Genomic DNA, 22,981 nt, shown 5'->3' on the forward strand with positions numbered 1-22,981 from the left:
ATTTTGTAAACATCAAAGTAAAGATTTTGTTTCTTCACTGTGTATGAGATGGATAGAAGCTGGCAAATTGAATGTGACAGCGAAAATCACATCTACCTCTAACAAGTTTGATTTTTCAACTAATGCTCGTTAAGCATTTTGTATTGAGATTTAAATTAAAAGTATGAAAACCGCAATAATTTTAAGGGCTAATTTCACCCATTCAGAGTGAATGTTTACAGAAAATATTATCCTTGCATACTCCAATAAACATATTATATAACAATACATTCATGCGATGTTTCGAAATTCATTGTCAGAATTTTTGTAGTTGGCAACGTTTGTTTATTAATGAGCACTGTGAACAGTGTGAACACTATCTCCCATATAAGTCTTGAACCGTTTTTTCAAAACCCCTGGTATATTCTTACAAAAATCAAGAATACAGTTATACCTTATCGTAACAAGTGTAGCTGTATTAATTATTTTGTAGGTTTTTATTACAAAGGTAATTCATTTGAAAGAATTGCATTTCGAATTCCTGAAGTTAAAAAAAATCGTCTCTTTATACTCTCATCTCTCCATAGTCCCTCTTGCTCACTTCACTCAAAACGCAATCCAATAAACACCACTGCACCGTAACGAATATTCTATTATCAAAAAAAAATCTGACATCCCAATACCTTCGTTCCCGCATTGGTTCAGCTCATGTTGCTACGTGCATTAGGGTGTCACTTTTATGGGCAAATTTAAAATTGTTGAAAATTTTAAAATGACTAGTGACAAAGTAATGCTGTTTTCAATCTTGAATCTGAAACTATCTTCAGAAATTGATTTGAGTGAGGTTTAGCTACTTCAAATCACAGTTGAAAAGAGTGAAAATTAAGTAACATTTAACTGCAAACTACATATTGATATACTGCTTAAAGTGAGTCTTGCTTGCATAAAAGCATGAAAATGAAAATAGAAATATGTGGGAATTAGTATTTATTACATTCGCGTGGAAATGTATGAAACTGTGAATTTATTACAAAATGGAAATATATGTAACTTTAGCAACAAATCAATCTAGCCATATGTCATCTATGTAGTAAATTTAATACTATTTAACAAAGTCCACCAAACAAGCGATACCTTGTTTGCTTCTATTGCGGTTCATAAGCTCAATAATTAAATTGTTTTAAAATAATTTTAGTAATTTTCGTACTTCCGTATAATTTCAAATGAAATTCCAACTAGGTAAATAAAGTATCACACAAAATTTGAAGGCAGTGGTTAATTTCAAACCTGGACTAGTACCGTTTTTCCACTAGTCGTTTTTGAAATTGAAGCATTGAAAAAATTGACACGCCCTAATATGCATAATCTACTTCACCGATCTAGGCGCATTGGGATCGCGTTGCACGGTAATCAGCTGGAACTTTCAATCACAGTCACAGATCCAGCGACCTCAAAAGCGTTATCAGCAGACGTAAATATCCCCAATCTCCGCTTGTTAATAATTGTCACCGATAATAGTGCACTTAGAGAATTTGTTCGTTTAAATTACCCCCGAGATCCGGGGCAATAAATTTAGATATCGTTTCCGTTTGCAGAGTAGTCCCCTGTTTTTTGCTCGGTGTTTGAAGTTGTGGCCTCAGTTCGCGCTTCGTTTGGCGCGCCTCGCGGTGCTCCTTTTTCCCCATCCAGTGCACGCTACTTCTACGATATAAACCACGGTATGAATATTCATGGAGATCCGTGGCTGAGTTCCTCTCTGTTTCGCGGCCAGGTCATTTTCCTCTCGCGCGTTAAACGGGCTCAGCCTCCTCCGGCTGGTTCCGTTCCTCTGTTCGTCTTTTGCACACCTCGTGTGTCACGCTGCTGGCCCTCAGCTTGCAGCTGCGAAGGGTTCCTAGCGGGACAGTGCACGGCAATTGACTCAGTAGACCGGCCACTATCGAAATAAATTTCCCCCGTTCTAACCGAGCTCCGGGCTCGACTCTGCGTCGCGTGCGGTGCCTGATGACTAATCCGATAATTCCTTCTGCAGTTGCTAGCGGTGATCGAAAATCGATCGCGCCCTGTCGTTACAAAGGGGAGCAAATGTGCTGGTCGCCGTTATCAACCCAGTGCCAAATAGAAATTATAGGGAACCGTAAAATGGGGTGACTTTGCCCGCCGGGGTGACATTGCCCACTTTTCGGAAAAACTTTATTTTATTTTATTGTGAAGTAGTTAGAAGTGTTAGTGCTTTGTAATCGATAGAAATAATTTCCGCAAGGTTAAACGAAGAAAACAGTGGCGAATTTAATCATATGGTAATTTTTCAGTCAGAGTAAAAAATTGCAGGAACACAATTTTTTTTCCTAGTGAATTTTGTGATCTCCGAGCTTTGTGCTGTTGAGAGAAAATAAACCTGAAAATCTCAACTAAAAATTTTTACACAATGCTGGGACGGGGCCGGGAAAAATATTGTTAAATTCGTTAACAATACACCCGGCCGGGATTGGTACATGGGCTGAAGACACAAAACGGAATTGAACGAAAGAAGGTGTCGAAATATTTCTCGCGCGAGAGCGACTGTTGCTGTCGAGACGGTTGTAAAATATTTTTACCACTCAGAGAAAACGTTGGAAGGCGTCCCGAAAGCGAACATACTTAATTACGACGAGACGAATCTTAGCGACGACGCGGGAACGAAAAAAACGTGTTTTCGGCGTGGGGTGAAATGCCCAGAGCGCATTTTGAGGCTTTTTTAAATAATTTTTTTTTACAAATATATGTTTTGATAATACTAGTTTTATGTATCCATTAGAATAAGAATGATTGCTCAATTATAACTCAATAATGAGTTTTAGGCATGTCTTCACTGAAAACTTTCACGTGGGCAAAGACACCCCAACTGAGCTGGTAACTTTGCCCACCATGTTTTTGGCATTTTAAAAGCGTTTAAGTAAAGATTTTTTTAAAAGCCTATTTAAATCTACACGCCATCTACCGTATAATAGTATTTTTCAATGAAAAATTTAATGCACTAGGAGTGCTAAAAAAATTATTTCAAGTTCAAGAGTGGGCAAAGTCACCCCAGTTTACGGTACCTGTGTTGGTAGCAAAGTGGAAATTTTTTAGTTATTTAGGTTGTGTGTAGAGGTATTGTAGTTTTTAAACCGACTTGCTTCTGTTTGACAATCCTGCAATCGGGAATTATGGTAGTAAGTAGATTAGAGATATTAGAATCTTTATCAAATGTTGCGCGCAGTAGTAGATGGAAATTTGTGGCAGACAAAGCGTTAAGATTGTAGAAAGTTTGCAATGCAAGTGAATCTTTGTTACTCTGTTGCCCCAGCAGAAATGTTACTTAAGATTCAAACTGTCGATGATTAAGAATACTAATCATCCAAATTCGGGTTTTTGTTGAAAATGAAGCATTTCTTTTTCATTTAATTACAAATAGATAAATTGAAGCTGAGACTTGTTGTTTGACACAAAGTTTATTAACATCATAAGCTTTAGAAAAACATGTTTGTTTAGTAAAAAATATGCATTATGTATGACGCTACAGGTGGATCATTAAGGGGTTATGCCTAGTCAGCTTTCGATAAAGAACGCGATATTCGGGAATTTTTTGTGGAATATCTACTGCATATTTTTTTACAACTATTCGCTTATTTTAAAAGTACATATATGTAGCAACTCTCAGTAATTTTGTTGCAGAAAAGCATTAAGAAATGAACGAATAACAGCCATCCTCGCGGAAGCTGTTTTGATAAAGGCGCTGTGCGGTGAGCAAGTTTTCTCTGAGCCGGATCAGCTAAAATTAAAAATTCAAAAACATTCTGTTAATATATCGTTGAATTCAGTAGATGAACGAAGGTTTTTACAAAAACTTGGTTTTTGACGAAATGGCGGCCGTTTGACGCAAAATCACGCTTTTCCGATGTCTGAATTGTTCGTTTTTCATTAATTAAAAATACAGTTTTTGTTAAAATAAAAAATCCTTCGTTCATCTACTAGTCTTTGGTGTATAAAAGAAGTCTGCAAAAGTTTAGGCCAATCGATACAGGTGGTTTCCGAAATATCTTGCTCACCGATATCAACACAGCTTTCGCGAGAATGGCTGTTATTCGTTCATTTTTTAATGTTTTTCTATAACAAAATTACTGAGAGTTGCTGCATATATGCACTTCTAAAATAAGCGAACAGTTATAATAAAATATACAGTAAATATTCCACAAAAAATTCTTGAAAATCGCATTGTTTTTCGAAAGCTGATTAGGCATAACCCCTTAAAGAGGCTTTTTCAGAGGTTATTCCCGTTAAACGGGTTGAAAAAATCGATTTTTTTTAACATTTTTCGAAAGCACGTATCCTCAAGAATGTACTGTTAAATTTTCATGGAAAAATTCCGATTATTTTAGCTTCTACAGAGGCATTTTGTAGGGAGCGCAAAGGCTCGACCTGTATAGATGAAATCTTTGAACGCGTTTTTCTCGAAACGTCATTGTTTCACCTCGTGAAGATGAAATCTCAAAATCTATCGAACCGATTGCTTTATAAATTTGACTGCTTATTCTGCACACCTATGACTCTCGCAGGGACTACAACCAAGTATTTTCATTCAGTGTAACCTACTTTTAAAATCGAAAATAGCAAAAGAAAAAAGCCGAAAAACATTTTTCCCGCAATCTGCCCGCCATTTTGCTAATTTTTCAGCTAAATAACTAATTATAGTCCGAGCGATAGCGACAGTCATACCGATCAAGAATCTGTTTTGATTTTGGGGTTCAGATAAGTCTAACAGCTGAAAACGCCTCCACTAGCGAAGCATGAATTTTTAAACACGTCATCAAGACCGTTTTCAAAATCATTTGAAAAGCAATAATTTTATTACTTTTATATTTTTTATTTACTACATAAATATAGTTTAATAAATAGAAAAAAGTTTTATTCCATTACTATAATTATTCTCGTCGCAATAAATTCCCGAAAATCGCTGAATATATAGACGCGCTAGCCGGAACGACCCCTAGCGAAAAAAGTTCCCTAAGCATTAAGAAGCATTTATTAAGAAACCAAGTGTCCACATACTTTTGTCCCCACTGTATACCAACACCAATAAAAGTCGCGAGAAATTTACAAAGACCCATCGTTATGAGTTTGAGTTTTTTTTTTATAAGAAATTACAAACTAGTTGCTTCGACTGCTTTGATAGTTCTCGCATTAAAGTGGCTGCGTTACGCTGCAACAGCCTTCTCCTCGTATTTTCTGCAAGGAAAAGGTTTAGATACCGTTTGCATTGTCGTGCCGTTGGTCACGGACCGTCGGTCCTTCCGGTCCGGCTTTCACCGTTAAGGCTCATCCTGAATGCTCTTTCGAGCGAGACAGATTGTTCCAACGCTTATTGTTCCCGCGCGACATAAATCAGGCAGGGCGATCAAGAACGCTATCCCGATCGTGAATTCGGTCTTGAAGCTTAAGTGCACTCTGCCCTATCAGATCGCTCGTACGCGCCACAAGGGGAGCGATGTTGCCGAAGGAAAAAATAAATTTGTCAAATCTTTTGTTCCTTTTGTTCGTTTTTCAGCGATTATGATTGGTACATCGGCTATTCGTATGGAAATAATGCTGCACTGAGTACGTGATCAATGTTACACAGGGGAACGATACCAAATTTTTGTAGAATCCGGGCTATTTCACGCGAGATACATTTTTTGTGATTTACGGTACTGGAAATATTTATTGCATCACTCTGAAATTCATGTAGTACCTACAATTTTGGTAGCAATATGATTGATCAAATGATTCTTATCCGACACATTTTTGCAATAATATTTTCCTAGTGGTGTACTAGATAATAATAAGATAGGTAAATGTAAGAGGAAGGACCAGACTATATTTTAGCATATTTGTTATTACTTGCCCCGGTCTCCCCTACTATCCTAAAAATAAAATTATTCCAATAATCCTTCGGGCCTTTTTACACGAGGCGCTTTTTCTTACTCACAATCGGTGTTTCAAACAAATTCATACTCTTCCTATCCCTTTCAAGCTAACGCTATCTCTATCAATTTATATATATTTATATATTTTCAGTACAGTACTTTTGGAATTTGGGACATGCAGGTATTTGAAAATATATAAATATATATAAATATATATAAGTACAGTACTTTTGGAATATTTATATATATATTTATATATATTTATATATTTTCAGTACAGTACTTTTGGAATTTGGAACATGCAGGTATTTGAAAATATATAAATATATATAAATATATATAAATATATATAAATATATATATAAGTACAGTACTTTTGGAATTTGGGACATGCATGTTGATACAGATAGCGTTAGCTTGAAAGGGATAGGAAGAGTATGAATTTGTTTGAAATACCGATTGTGAGTAAGAAAAAGCGCCTCGTGTAAAAAGGCCCGAAGGATTATTTGAATAATTTTATTTGTAGGATAGTAAGGGAGACCGGGGCAAATTGATAGGTTTGTCAGATTTCAATTTTTTTCATTTTTGTTTGAATTAATTGACTTAATAACAAATATGCTAAAATACCAGAAAAAAATACAGAAGATTGAAAATTTATGATTTTCAAAGGCGTTGAAAGGTTAAAAATATAGGGAAAAAGTGATTTCAAACTTCAAGTGTCGTTATTTTCTAAAAATGTCATTTTTGTAATTTTTTTCTTGTGCCCCCCCCCCCCCCCTCCCCAAGCCTTCCCTTGTGAATTAACCCTTCGTGGTCACACCTTCTTATAATCACAAGTTGGTCACGCGGGGTTCACTGTACCCCAGCGTCATTTTTGAGTTACCATTTTCGTATTTTTGAATTTTTTAACTTTTCAGTAATAATTGTACGTTCGTAATACGTATACAATCATTTTCTAATACTCTTTTTCTAGAAATGTAAATTTTGATGTGATAAAATTTGTAGTTGAAAATGAGCGATTTTCCACGGTTGTAGGTAAAAAAGCGATTTTTTAATTTTTTTTCTTGGGATAAATCCCCTTTGGAAGTCGTAAAGACACGACATTTTAACTCGAAGATTATTCCTGGTGTACAATACACCCCGCGTGACCACGAAGGGTTAATTTAACAGATAGTTTTTAAACAGTAGCTGATTGAAAATTGGCTTGGGGCGAATCGACCCAGTGTGACAATTACGTTCGAAAAAATAGGTGTGGCAACCGAGGGTTAAACTAGAAGAGACGTGTATGTTGAATTAAAAACCAAAGTAGACGTAAGATGTCAAGAAATGTTGTATAGATAAACAAAAAAAAATGAGTAAAATGTAACTTTACTCTTCAGTGGAGTGTTTTTTCGAAACTAACCAGTATACTACAAAATTGTTATTCGAATAATTTCGGATAAGAATAATTCATGATTATTGAAACTCGGTTTATTTTTCGCTTAATGCATCACAGTTGTAAAGTCGCAACCAGCTTCCAAACATCAACGGTTAGCGTTATCTATTCCCTAATAGAATTGTTTTTACAAAGACAGCTATCACCATTAATCGGATGAGCTGAAAAAGAATTCAAGACGCTAGTACGGGGAGGTGAAGGACGAGACCACGCGAAAGCAAAGTTTAAACTTTTAAACCTCGCTGGGTATAGCGGGGCAGCCTTTTATTTCTTCTGCTTTTACCTTAATTAGCGAGCTACCCGACGGCTAATTATTACGTTACGTTTGCGTTAGGCAGTATACAGGACCGAGTCCTCTGTACGTGTGCACCCTGTGTTCCACCTGAATCTCCTGTTCTTTTCTGCTTCATTTTGTTCCCTCGCTCCTGCGAGCTTTCGATTACTCGAGGCGGAAAGTGTAGCCCACCGGCATGTAGTTCTCACGGCATAAAAGGAATCTAACAGAAGACGCGTTACACGGTTCTGTCGCGGTCAATTTTTTAGTTACACGCTGCTTTGCATTCCCCAGTATTAATTTGCAAGTTGGTTCAATATGTATCTTTGTGCACAGTGTCTCTTTATTTTTAGAAACAATAGTAAAGACACGAACCTCTTCAGTTACACTGACACATATGCGTAAGTTCGGTTTTAATATTTGAGGCATTGAGAGCAGCAACTAACCCACATTTTTTTTGCGAAATTGAGTTAGTAGCAATAATGTATTGCAATAGGCTCATATAAAGTAGGAAAAATTATTATTTTTTCAATGTGGGTTAGTTAGTTCGTCTTTGCTCTCAATGCCTAATTTCTGATTGCAAAAGAATGAAAACATATTTATTATAGAATCTATCCACAAGAACAATAAGCTTGTTTTATGGCAACATTTACAATATTTTATCCCACTTAAAATCTCGTGGTACAAAAATATTTGCATATTGCTTTAAGAAAATTATCTCAGAAGAGAGCGAGTTTTTACCATTTCGAATAAATATTTACCTACGATACTATCCAAGTAAATTCTACTTACAAAAAATTAGGAAATTAGAAAAAATCTGGAACTTTGTGAATATGTAGAGAATTTCCTCCTGATTACAACGGAATTTTTGTTTGCTGCCCAAATCCAGTCTAAGGGGGTGTAATTGACCGCTGAAAATCCGGTTATTTACCGATTTTGTGTTATATATCGTGAATTGTAAAATAATATTTTCACCAAATGGTGGATCTAATTAAAAGAAGTAACTTTTGTCTTGAAACTTTTTTTCTATCTCTTACAGTTCGCGAGTTACAACACAAAATCGGAAAATAGCCGAATTTTCAAGGGTTAATTTCACCCCATTCGAGTAAATTTGGGCAGCAAAGAAAAATTGCGTTGTCATCAGGAGGAAATCCCCCACATATTTACAAAGTTTCAAACTTTTCTGAATTTTTGGGTTCGGGATCTTCCCTTGTTACTCGAATATTTTATCCGGCTAATATTTATTCGTCATTTGTAACATATTATTCTATCCATTTATTCAAATAATGAAAATTATTCAAAATTATTCATAGTTTCGATTTCCTCTCAGTTTCGTAAAACTGCGTTCATAAAATCTATACAATTTTCCGAATAAAAATTATTTATATTATCTAGATAAATTCGATCAAAAATTGATTCGGATAAATTGTTATTCGACTAACACTTATCCATTTGTGGCGAACAGAAGATTATTCGTTATTCGTTATCGAAGTAAAAATCTTCTGCATCTCTGGTTACACAGTGCATCGGTACTCGAATCTTTTTAATCGTAGAATCGATCCCGAAGAGCTGTCCCACATTCTCCCCCAGCAGCCACGCACACGCCAGGCCTGGAGTTATTAACACTTCGCAGGAGAAACACGCCGCGTACACCCAAGGAGCTTCTTTCTATTTATTCAAATGAAACCTTCACGCCCGTGAGATTACCAGAACAGTGTACGGTTGTGATAATTAAGCGGCGTGTACCGGTTGCCCCCATGAATATTAATGGGGCAGCGTGGCGCACGCGTGCTCAGAACGGGGAATACGGCAGCGATGTTCTCTTTGAACAGCCCCCGGAGCGGGGGTTCCGCGCGAGCCTCCCTAACAAGCTGCCTTTTATTTCACTCGAATTGCCGGTCGTCAGAGTGGAATCGTCCCGACGAAAGTTCTGCTGAAGTCGTTGGAATTCGATTGATCGCCGCGGAGCAATCTCGTCTGCTCCCCCCCGCTGCATAACACAGAGGTACACGCTGTGCAGCGAACCTCCGTTGAACTTTGCTCAAGTTGCGATTAAGCCTGAGAATAGGGCGACGGAATATCGATGTGATCGAGTTAACCCTTTGTAGGTACCCGTCTGCTCCCTGCAACGCGAGTGGCTTAAACGAGGGAAAGCCTTTCCTCGTTGCTTGGAATCGCTGACGAGCGCTCTTTTTCCTCGGGACAGATCCGTCCCAATGAATTCCTGAATTTGAAACGCAACAGCGGGGGTTTTTGTTGAGAAACACACGTCTAACCCTGTGTCTAGTATAGGATGCCTCTCAGGCACGGTGAAGTTTAAATGAACTGCTACAATGGTCATTTTATTATAGCTTGCAGAAGTGGAAGAATTTGTAAGTCGATAGGTTTAAATTAAACGAATTACTGCCTTCGAAGTTGCTTTGCTGTAGTTAGTTTTTATTGAATATTGTTGTATTTAATGGGAGGTCATTGAGCAAAGTACCTATCTATGGTCGATTGAAGTGTGAGTACTGTAGTAGGGCTGTTACGAATATTCTAAGTATTCGAAGTATTCGAATAATTTGAATATTATTATGTTCTTATGTAAATACAATATATTATTGGAATAATTAGGAGTATTCAAATATTCTAATGTTATTCGAATAATTAGGAGTATTCGAATATTCGAATATTAATCGATTAATTATGAGTGTTTAAATAATTAGGAGTATTCGAATATTCTAATGTTATTCGAATAATTAGGAGTATTCAAATATTAATCGACTAATTAAGAGTTCAAATAATTAGGAGTATTCGAATATTCTAATGTTATTCGAATAATTAGGAGTATTCGAATATTATTCTACTAATTAAGAGTATTCAAATAATTAGGAGTATTCGAATATTCTAATGTTATTCGAATAATTAGGAGTATTCAAATATTCCAATGTTATTCAAATAATTAGGAGTATTCGAGTATTCTAATGTTATTCAAATAATTAAGAGTATTTAAATAATTAGGAGTATTCGAATATTCTAATGTTATTCGAATAATTAGGCGTATTCGAATATTATTCAACTAATTAAGAAATTTCAAATAATTAGGAGTATTCTAATATTCTTATGTTATTCGAATAATTAGAAATATTCGAATATTCGAATATTATCGACTAATTACGAGTATTCGAATATCATTCGAATAATTAGAGGTTTTCGGGTATTATTCGAACAATTACGGGGTATTTATTTATTCATTCGAATACTCCTAATATTCATTATTCGAATAATTCGGAATATTCCCACATTATTCGAATAATTAGGAGTATTCGAATATTATTCGGTAATAATTAGGGGTTTTCGGGTATTTTTTTAATAATTGTAGGTATTCATTTACTCATTCGAATACTCGTAATATTCATTATTCAGCATCAGAATGTACGTTCCCTACAGCAGGAAATGTTGTAACGGCAAAGAGAAGCGACCTTGGACCAGAAAACATTAATGTTTTTGGTTTTCTCCACCAAAACAGATTTTGGTATGAATAATAAGAATAAAATTACTACTATCACTGTTAATGAGCACCATAATTCAACATGTAAATACATTCCGCCCTAAATTCAAATAGAATTTTTACCTTTCGTTTCAAAATTGATAACTTTATCAAAGGTTAATAAAGCTTCAAATTTAACATTTGAAAATCAAATAATTGTAAAGCACAATATGACAAGAATAGCACAATAAAGCGTGAACAATTTATTTCACGTTTAAATTCGTATTCGGTACAATTCGAAATTGCAACACTTTGAATTCTTCGAATACTCCGAATTCTTCGAATACTCCGAATTCTTCGAATACTCCGAATTCCTCGAATAGTTCGACCAATCGAGTATTTACAGCTCTATACTGTAGGAGTGAAAATATGACGAAGGATAATAGTCTTATATTGATGAATATAAAACAAGAAATTCGTTAGAATTGAACTGAACTAGATTTGTTTCTTAAACATAAGCTTGCTCGCTCTCAGCTTCCATTACCATTTCATATCTTCTTGCTCTCGTTGCCAATAAAAACCTCTTTCCTTTGGATCATCAGTCTCTAAACTCCATTTACTCAATATCCCAACACATATTTACCTCTGTCCCTACGCTCACACGTTTTCCCACAACCAGTTTCCTTGAAAACGTCGCAACTAGCGTTGTCAAATCCCTTAACCAGATTCCACAATGTTGAACTCAATAACCCAGAGAAACAAGAAGACCAAAATCTTAAAGTCGAAGTAGCGCCACTTTCGTGGTATTACTGAAAACACTCGCATTTATGGCGAAAGAAAATAACTCTTACTAACCAGATAGCTGTATCTGTAGTAGCTCGGAAAAGGAAAAAGAATGCGAGCCCACAAGTTTTTAATCCCGTTAATTTCAATTCAACTTTCCCCGAGGTTCTGACGCCCCAGATATCGCCCCCGTCGTTGAAACCGCGCAATTAGTGTAAATCACGATCCCGTCGATCTCTATCGCAAGCCTATCTCCATTAATGAGATTCCCACGAATAAAATGATACGTGTCGGCGGCAGTAACGAGGGATTCTCCCGCAGGAAGCTTCTGTGTCACCAGGAATCCTCGGCTCTTTTATTCCCCTTTGCCGGTCGATACGATGCGTCTTCCAAAAGGATGTGTGGTCCATTGAGCAATGCGGTACAATGGCTCTGCGGAGGGTCGTAAATACAAATTACATCGGCATTACCTTCCATTCTACGGAATAAAGGAGCGCGGAGATCTCGAATCCACCTTGGATCGTTACGCTGTAAATTTCTGAATTAGCTTGCCGCACGATTTGCAGCTCCCACTCCACCCGGCTACAACGAAATTACCTTTTCACCCAGAAGCTCGCTCCACTATAGGAATTTTCGAAATCTTTGCCACGTTATGAATCGACGCAGAGTCATTGTTGGAAAACGTGCAATTGAACGAATCTTCGTTGAAAGAATGGAGGAGCAGTTCGGTGGAATTTATTTAGTTTGAGTGTAACGATGTTTCGTTTGCAGTAATATTTCCAAAATATTCCATTTCGAGTTGTAACTTTAGATCAATATAACTTTTCACAAAATTAGTTTTGACAGGAATATTATTGTTATTATTACGTATTATGGTGCATAAAGCTGATGCTTTTTTTCGGAAACTGATTGTGTTTTGCAAACTGATATTCAGTAGAAATATTGTCGCAACGAATTAAGAATAATTTATTTTCAAAATTAAGGTCAGGTATCATTGGCTGCAGCTTGCCTTTTACGTAAACCTTACAATCATCTGTATGCTGTATTATAATCTGACTATAGTACAGAGCAATAAAGACGATTTCTAATGATAATAGAAAAAAATCGTTTTCAAAGTGTTTAGAATTTGCAGTCCCAGAGATTTGTATTGTCTCGGCGATCTAACAAGGAGAGTATTTTAGGTGTCCGCCTCCGATCATTTTGATTTTCGGATATGTTATAGAGGACCGAAAAATAAGAAATACGTGTTTTTTTATTTTTCCCCGTTTTCATATTTGGGGGGTGAAAACTGCGTTCAAAGTTAAGGGTTGAAAAATCATTCTTGTGGAATATCTCGAGAACTATTAGAGATAGGGGACTAGTGTCAATGGACGAATTTTGTGTCTTTGAATGCGAAATATGACTGACTCACCAGATTTTCAAAAATCCACAAAAATGATTTTTCAACCCTAACTTTGAACGCAGTTTTCACCCCCCAAATATGAAAACGGGGAAAAATAAAAAAACACGTATTTCTTATTTTTCGGTCCTCTGTAACATATCCAAAAATCAAAATGATCGGAGGCGGACACCTAAAGTACTCTCGTAACGTTTCAACCTGTTCGAAGTTGTCGATCAATGTTTGCGTAGAATTTCATTAATCTCCGACGATCCTCTCAAAGGCACCCAATTTCCTCGGCAATGGCGCGTATCGCGCGGCCTACTTCTAGCAGACGACGCCTCGAAAGTTTAAGTTTCCGCGAGTTTTCGCTCCCCCTTCACGTAAATCAAGGGCGCGCCTCTGTTTCAAGAATTATCATCCATTCCGAAACTTCTGACAGAAGGAGGATCCCACTGTCGCAGCCTGCATTCCGCAGTCTCCTTTTTCGCACGCTGAAAAGCGAGATTGCTGGCAGAACGGCTGCCTCCTCAGCTTTCCACTGTTTGCGCAAACCTGGAATTTCCTAACGAGATTTTTCTCCCCCACTCTTCCTCATAAGAAGAGAAGTCTTGCAACCCGCGAACAAATTGTATATAAGTTCACTGTGACCGGTGACATTAAACAAGATAGTTCCATTACAAAGAATTGAAGAGTCCTTGTAGAAAACACTAGAAGTGCCGAAATTACAAAAAAAAAAAAATATACATCGCAGCATGTTCTACGTGGAAATGCCAATGGTAGCATAGAATTTGATTTTTGGCACTTACAGTTTTTTCTGCAAGGACTATTCAATTATATTTTAAAATTGTTGAGTTACCTACTGGATTAGGCAAATGGTATCAACGTAGTACTTAAAATCTAGTATTGAGTTTGAAACTTTCTTTTGATGTCTCTCGATGCCTCACCCCTTGAAACTTTACTATTAATATTTTTGGAGTAACATTTCGGATTTTACTGCAACTTGGATATGTTGAAGTCTTTAGTGATATATATATACGTATCTCGAAGGATTTTTAAAAATTTTCAAAATTGTGGATCTTACAGCTGTTTGAAATGTAGTGTTGACCTTTTTTCAATAAATTATAACTGTTGAACTAAGAAACTGATAAAAATGAGCTTTTGGCTGCTTACAGTGGAGACATAAGAGTACCTAATAAAAATGATTTCACTTTAAAAAAAAAAACAAATTGACCATTTATTTTGCAGTTGTTTTAAACCAGCGTTGCCCCGATAGGCGGTCCGAGAGCACGAGCATCCATCGCGTTTTCCAAAGCTCGCGTGAAAGGGGGCGCTCGAAACCAATGAAGTTGCGGGCATGTAATGGATGGGTTACATGCTGGTTTCATGTCGATTAAATTGATTTGATTTGCGGTTATAGGCCGATTTCAAGTCGTTCGGATTTGTGGTTATGGGATATATTTATTGATGACTGGGTAATTTTTTAAACCCCCGGGGGGGTTTCTTTTTCTTCATAATTTTATATTGTCATCCAAACTACGTATGCCTGCAAAGTTTCAAGTCTATTGGATTGTTGGAAGTGGGTTAAAATTAAATTCTAGATTTGAACTAAATAAACATACATACAAACAAACAAACAGAGGATTGAAGCTGAATAAAAATCGTTTAATAAGAGACTTTTTGTTAATCAGAGGTGTAAGTGGGACTGTTCAAGTCTATTCCGTCCAATTATATAATATTATTGTTTATTCATTAGTCAGTTACTGTTTATTCTCCCAATTCCTAAAATGTGGAACACTGAGGCTCCAAGAGTCCCAGTTATATAAGCCTACGGGTACGAGCCTACTCGCAGACTACTAGAGATTTCCCCATCCGATACATGCCCGCATCTTCATTGGTTTCTAGCGCCCCCTTCCACGCGAGCTTTGGAAAACGCGATGGATGCTCGTGCTCTCGGACCGCCCATCGGGGCAACGCTGTTCTAAACAAACGTAATTTTATAATAGCAAGGCACTATTTATAAATTTAATAAAAGTGAAGATATAGCTCTATTTGTTCTCTTTACGGGGACGTTTTCAGAAATGCCGGCATTTTAAAATTAGCCACATGAAAATTAATTGACTTGAGGCTTGGCACGATGAATCTATGTCGAAAATAAGTAAATAGGTGTCCGAACGTTTCTGTCAATGGGCCTTAATAATAGAGATATTTACATGGAAATTATTAAAAATTTCATAGTGGCCGTAGGGTTTTAATGGGTAAAAATCCCATACTACCCAGGCGCCACAGGGGGATTCCCATCTGAAGCAGTGGGGGTGCCTTTTGAAGATTTCCCCCAAGTTAAAAAAAAAATTATAAAACAAATAATTTATAAAAAAAAATTAATAAATTTTTTTTTAACGTGGAGACATCTTCAAAAGGCACCTCGACGCCTCCAGAAGGAATCTCCCGCGGCCGCCAGGGTAGTGTGGGATTTTTACCCACTAAAACTCCACGGCCACTATGAAATTTTTAATAATTTCCATATAAATATCTCTATTATTACGGCCTATTGGCTGAAACGCTCGGACACCTATTTACTTATTTTCGACATAGATCCACCGTGCCAAGGGTCATCAAAACCGGTGTCTACCTCATGGCGTCCTCCCCTTGTAAGTATTAGCAGCCAAGCGGCTCTGCTGTTCTTAAACTATATCAATGCCTCTGCTAAATTCGATTAATTCTTAAAACATACAACTTTATTAAAATTGATTGAACCATCTACCCTTGCGTTCCATATGCAATAATTCCTGAGCGAGAAAGGGAATGCTCGTGTTCAGAAAGGGCTGTGTTGAGCCTGGTAGGTAAAACGTGCCCGTTCCTCTGTCCACAGCGAAGAAATCGGTGTTTATCACAGTGCTTCGTCGCGATCACGTAGATGAAACTGTCATTCGCCGAACTCTCCCGCCGAGTGACAAAAGGTATCTCGCAAACTGCTGTACGTCCATTTCGGAATTGAACTCCGGGGGGTCGTGCGCGTTAGGAACTACTACCCGGGACAAGGGTGACAGCGGCACTCGCTCCTCCGTTATGGCCGAAATTATTGGCTCGTTTCGAGACACGTCCGCGTTGCCGCTCTAATATCTGTTCCTGAAGCCTGGCACGAGATTCCTCCCGCTTCCAATCTCGCTTTGTCCTTACCGATCCCCATTGAAGTCATGTCCGAGGATGCGCTCGGTGGTCGCCGCTGCTGGCCTCTCCGGGAGCAAGTGGCCCGCGAACTTCGATCCCGTCGAATCTGCATTTTCCCTGGCATCGACGCTGTTTGATGCAACATTGGCTGAGGAACGCCACGGAACGCCTCCCCATTACTCGACTCGCTAGAGCGCGTAAATCAACGCTAACTTCGCCCGGGTCTCCGTGAATTTATCGAGCGCGCCCTTTCCCGTAATGATAAATTATGACGATCGAATATCGAATTCCACGAGGGGGAGCGACCGGTGTGTACACACTGCCCCTGTAATACAGGGGCAGGCTGGTGAGCCCCGAGTTTTTAGGGGATGTTACTCCCGCTGATATTGCAGCGTATATACTCGTTGTCGGAGTTTACGCGTAATGACGTTGCCGTGGGATGGGGCGATAAACAAGGATTATCAACCTTGCCGCACTCCAGATGTCGGTTGGTATTAATGTTGATAAGCCTTCCGGGCGTGGACGTTATACGAAATTTCGATGCGAGGGTGAGCGCTGCAGTTTTTCTTTTGGTGGGGTCAGTGCATTCGATAGTTCTTAGCAGTGGCGAACCTAGAGGAGGAGGGCAAGGGGCCCTGGCAAACCCTCAAGGAAAGAGGAAAAAGGAGATTCAGGGGGTGCTCTAGTGTGAATGCCAGTTTTTTGATAAAAAACCTAAGAAAATCTGAATATTACTTCATTTACAGTTTTTGTTAAATAAATTCACGAAGATGGCGTTGGAAAACGGGAGTTACACTGTATGTGTAGAGTACCTACCCCCTTAATGTATCCACGACTGAAGTAATTCAAGAACTTTGTAATAAGAACAGAAACCTGGATTTTATTTTTTTAAATAAGCTTGTTTAATTACCTAATGGATTTTAATGCATTTGCGTTGAAAATATTTTTATCCGTTCAACTCGGCTCCCCCCAAGATTAAATCCTGAGTGCGCTACTGTTTCTTAGGGTAGCATCTAGTGATTCAGTTTGGAGACTGAAAAGTTTGGGTGCTACTCTTGCACCCTTATTTTGCGGAATAGCCGTTGTTTGCGTGCTTCGTTTAGTAATCGTTTGAAAATACTTTGAAGCGTGCTGTGAGAACAGTTTTATGGGTAATAAGATGTGTATTACCCGGACCTCGAATACTTCCAAGGGTTATGGAGATTTAGTAATTATCAGGCAGCGTAAGAGCAAGCTTAATGGTAAATTATTCAGAGCGTGTAAAGGGGAAGCCCCGGTTGCAATGTTGCGCGGGACTTTACCCTTTGTCGCTTTTAATTTTTGCTGTGCCGCCAGCGATTCTTCGTTTTAATCTCTTCCCCGTAGTTAGATAATCTACATTTAATAAAAATAGAAACTAATTAAAGAACGTCCATTAGCGTGGGTGTCGTCGATGCCACGTGATGTAAGAGCTGCATTGTCAAGCGGCCAAGACGATGCACCCAGGGTGATAACGGATAATGTAAAATCCTATTGTAGGTGATAAACAATTGCGTACGTTCTTGCGAGTACCTTTGTAATGTCTGTTGGAATTGTGTTATTAACGGAGGGTGAAAGTCCGTATGTGCGACGGTATCTGATTCTTACACAATACCTCGTAATTTCTTCATAACGGTTTAGGTACGCTATCTGCGGTTCAGTAAGTCTAAATTAGTAGATAGCATTATAAATAACCCTAATCAGAATTAACTCGCAGGTAGATGTATACGTTCATGGTTCTTCGGAACATAGATTTTGTTGGAGAATTGCATCAGGAATTATTTCCCCCTGGCAGGAAAATAATTATCGAGTAGGTACGGACGATTTTGTACCCATTTGATGAACCTAAATTAATGGGTTCTTTAAATAATCGAAATAAGAATTAGGAACATAGATTTTGGGTGAGAATTTCACCAGAAAATATTTCTCGTTCAGAATGGAAATCTGAAACTCCAAAGCTACGTCGGAGTAACTCAAATCGAAACTCAACAAAAACACATCACTATACTTAGACGATTTTGTTACGGTTCGGTGAATTTAAATTACTTGCATTTTAAATAATCAAAATAGTATTTCAGTCGCAGATATGCAAGGTGTCCCGTAACCGATGACAAGCGGAGGGGTAGTGATTCTGTATAAAAAAAATAAATCGAAAATATAGAATAAAATTGTTTGATATCATGCTTCGTTTTCGAGAAAATTGACTTCGAATTTTGACCGAGGAAGCGAGCACCAAAGTATAATTTTAGGCGTCTGTGGGACACGCTGGGGTAAGGGTAAGCTCCTACGGAAAGCCCGACTAGTTTTGAAGTCAATAAACAATAAAACTCGAAGGCATTCTTTTCGACTTATATGAATGTAGAACCACCACCCTTCCGCTTGTACCACCAATTATGTGATACGCTGTATAGATTCTCGACTATTTAGATTAATTTAGAACACAGATTTTGTGTGAGAATTTCATCAGAATAGAAATCTGAAGTAGAGCTGTAAAAAGTTTGACTATTCGAATATTTCGAATGATTTCGAATACGAATAATTTATTCGAATAATTCTAATATTTGAATATTACGGAGGATTCGAATAATTCGGAGCATTCAAATAATTCGAAGCATTCAAATAATTCGGAGCATTCGAATAATTCGGAGTATACGAATAATTCGGGACATCTGTATAATTCGAAGCATTTAAATTATTCGGAGCATACGAGTCATTCGGAGTATTCGAATAATTCAAAGCATTCGAATAATTCGAAGCATTCAAATAATTCGAAGCATTCAAATAATTCGGAGCATTCGAATAATTCGGAGTATTCGAATAATTCGGGACATCTGTATAATTCGAAGCATTCAAATTATTCGGAGCATACGAGTCATTCGGAGTATTCGAATAATTCAAAGCATTCGAATAATTCGAAGCATTCAAATAATTCGAAGCATTCAAATAATTCGGAGCATTCGAATAATTCGGAGTATTCGAATAATTCGGGACATCTGTATAATTCGAAGCATCCAAATTATTCGGAGCATTCGAGTCATTCGGAGTATTCGAATAATTCAAAGCATTCGAATAATTCGAAGCATTCAAATAATTCGGAGTATTCGAATAATTCGGAGTATTCGAATAATTCAAAGCATTCGAATGATTCAAAGTGTTCGAATTTCGAATTATACCGAATACAAATCTAAACGTTTAAGAAACAAATAATTGTAAAAGCCAATATGAAATGAATTCCAGGATGAAGTGTGAAAAAATATTCCATATTCAGTTTCCTATTCGGTGCAATCTGAAATTCTATCACTCCGAATATTCGAATAGTCCTAACTCCTAATTATTCGAATAATGTTCGCATATTCCTAATTATTCAAACTACGTCAAAATAAGGCAACCTTCACAAGAACATGCCGACCATTTCCTATCTACCGTAAACTGGGGGAGCATCGACAGGTTTTTGAAACATTTTGTTAAATAATTTAAAAATTAATATGTTTACATTTGCCTTAACTATCCTATCATAACATTGCATCTTTTGCGATTGTACTACAAGTGTCAAAATGCATAAAATTTTTGCCCTTTTCCTTCTTTAATACATGTTAAAAACGTTAGTGTACCGGGGTAACATTGGCACATCATGTAGATAGCATTGACGGGTTAAGTTTTACTAATCTGAAGCCAGTAAGTTACACTAGGCGTCAAAACGGCTTCCCTTCGGCAATTTGGCAACGTTGCATGTCACTAGGGATAACCCACAAGGGAACACCGCGAACCCGGACTCACCGATTGGAACGCAACTTTGTGGGTTTTTAGAGTGATTCAAAACAAGAACAACGGTGTCTTTCATTTGGGCCCTATCGTCCTTTAAACAGGTGAAAACTAACCTCAAAGTCAAATTGGCACTTCCAGTTTTTCACGTATAACTCTCAAAGTACAGCAGACAGAAATAAATGTTTCAAACAAAAGTTTAATGGTGCAATAAGCGCTACAAACTTCCGTTAACAAAATTTTGAAAAGAGTTAAAAAAAAAATATATAACTGACGAAAAAAACTCTTTTCAAAATTTCGTTAACGTAAGTTTGTAGCGCTTATTGCACCATTAAACTTTTGTTTGAAACATTTTCTTCTGTCTGCTGTACGTTGAGAATTATACGTGAAAAAGTGGAAGTGCCAATTCGACTTTGAGGTTAGTTTTCACTGTCTTAAAGGGCGATAGGGCCCAACTGAAACACACCGTTATTTTTATTTTGAGTCACTCTAAAAACCCACAAAGTTGCGTTCCAATCGGTGAGTCCGGGTTCGCGGTGTTCCCTTGTCAGCGGTTTTAGTGACATGCAACATTGTCAAATTTCCGAAGGGAATCCGATTCTGGCGCCTAGTGTACATTGACACTTAAATTTGTTTATTTTATTTTATATTTCACACCTTAATGGCATTAATATCATTGCACATAAATAGCATTAACAGGTTAAGTTTTACTAATCTGACGTAAAACAATGTAATCCCGGGTTATGCCAATGTTCCCCCAGTTTACGGTACCCGAAATCCGCGCTGAGAGTTCCCCATAGGTATCTACGGTATTTAAGCGAAGCGTCTACCCTCTGGGCCTCTTCTCCTCCCCCAATGTCTTACGGTAACCGCGAAAGGTGTTAACGCGTGGCAAAGTGGTTGCAGAAGCGAATGCCGAACAGAGCCTTCCTGGTACAGCCCGGCAGTATTCTCAGCGACGTGTCGAACAAAGATCCAGAATTCTAACATGAATTTCAGATGGTCCGTTTATCCGCCGCGGCAATACAAGCTCCGTGAAGGACCACTCAGAAAAATGAGCGCAGCCGTTGAAAACGGCGTGGAGGCCCCGAAGCCGCGCGGCGTTTTCTCGAGGGCATTCGCTAAACGGGCGCAGCCCTTCGAGGAAGGTGAGTCTGGTGAGAAACAAATGGTACGGGGATCACTTGGGCTGCACATGGGGACTATCTGGTGATTGGTTGTTGGTACTTCGTAAAGCACAATAACGGTAGTGAACGGTGGCACTGGCATCGGGCGCTCGGGGCTCAGCGAGCTGGATTTATAGAGATGGCTTGTGATGGAGAGCGGCCGCGCGACAAACTGTCTCATCCCCTGCTGCTGGTAAACGCTGGGCGAAACGGCACCTTTCATAGAAATAACAGCCGCGGAAGCACGTTTCGGCCTGCTTTGTTGGAAGTTACAGGGCCGCTGCAAAGATGACTCTGGTTTAATGTATGCGTGTAATGCAGGGGTGCCTGGAAAGGGGGATGAAAGGGTGGCAGGGTCGCGTAAATAAAGAAATACAATTAGCACGGTTAACACAGGTATACGAATTTCGTTTACTGAAGCACTTTGCAAATTTCTGCTGCAGTAATGCAAATGGCTTAGTTGTAGAGATTCAAATGGCACCGCGCGTGTTATGTGGGTTGATTCAATCCTACTGTAATTTAGGCGGGAGTTGACAATTCAATTTTCAGCTGAGTTTATTCAGTTCGTATAATGTCACGCAGGAAGGTGTTTCAGCTTGATAGTTTTAGTTGGGTGAGAAATATTGTTTGCAAAAGTTCTTGTATTTGTTCGATAGAATTTGTCGGGTGTTTCTTTTCTTTTACAAGAAGGGACCTCGCTTTATAGCCTCACTGAAACAGTTTTTGATTAAATAAGAGATACCAGAAATCAGTCGATTTTGTATATTTCTCGTTTATTACCACTGGACGTTTTCTTATTCCCCAAAATCAAATACATTTTGAAAGGCAGGAAGGTTGAAAATACAGAGGGTATGAAATGAAATGTAACAAAACTGTTCGTTGACGTTACATCAGGACTGTAAATTTAGGAAATTATTTTGGAGACCATCGCAAGCTTTGGTTCTTTACGTATCTGGTGTTCTATATATTCGTATAAGCCTCGTACTTTATTGTCAATCTCTGTATTTCTCATAAATTATCGTTGTTAAGGATACACGGGGTGTTTCTTGCTATAGAGGAAGTATTGTAAAAATGAATTCATGATATCAGAGTTAAAAGATAAAAAAAATTATTCGTTTTTCAAGGCTCGAATAATCCAAGCTGTCTTTATTCGAAGAGCAACGAATAAATAAGTTTATTCGATATAAATAATTAATTTTATGTAAATAATTTTTTATCTACATAATGCCCAACTCTGGTTTTGTTTCTGAGTTAAAAAATATCTTCTTAATAAGTGTTCATGCCAGATTAAAGCAATTTACTATTATTGCATCCTAAATTCAATAGGATTACTCACACTGTCCACAAGATTAACTATAAATTCTATTCTCATGTTTTACAAAATCCCTTACAAGGATTACTGTACAGAATACCCTTAAGCTTCGTAAACTTCTCATACACAACGGTACTTCACAACACTTGAATAAATAAACACAATATCAAGCAAACAACTTGAATTCACCGACCGCAATTCGCTCCATTATTATCATCTATAATTAAACTAAAATACAACATACCACCTCTGATAACGTCCAAACATATCACTCAATTAATCGACTTCATTAGCTCATGGCCAATGACGT

At 37.8% G+C, this 22,981-nt stretch overlaps 1 protein-coding gene across 13 annotated transcripts in view; it reads left to right on the top strand.

Moving 5' to 3' along the window:
• Liprin-gamma (liprin protein kazrin) overlaps window positions 1-22,981 on the top strand; it is a 280,018-nt gene that overhangs the window by 155,684 nt on the left and 101,353 nt on the right. For 9 of the 13 annotated variants that reach the window (XM_076824643.1, XM_076824655.1, XM_076824647.1 and 6 more), the window contains one exon: window positions 21,193-21,350. The exons of 2 other annotated variants lie outside the window; for them this stretch is intronic. In XM_076824643.1, coding sequence (XP_076680758.1) covers window positions 21,248-21,350 — 103 coding nt within the window. In that variant the 5' untranslated portion in view covers window positions 21,193-21,247. The remainder of the gene's footprint in view (window positions 1-21,192; window positions 21,351-22,981) is intronic. 2 more of the 13 variants (XM_076824646.1, XM_076824650.1) reach the window with 1 other exon arrangement.

Source organism: Andrena cerasifolii, chromosome 12 (assembly GCF_050908995.1).
Source record: "Andrena cerasifolii isolate SP2316 chromosome 12, iyAndCera1_principal, whole genome shotgun sequence".
Lineage (NCBI taxonomy): Eukaryota > Metazoa > Arthropoda > Insecta > Hymenoptera > Andrenidae > Andrena > Andrena cerasifolii.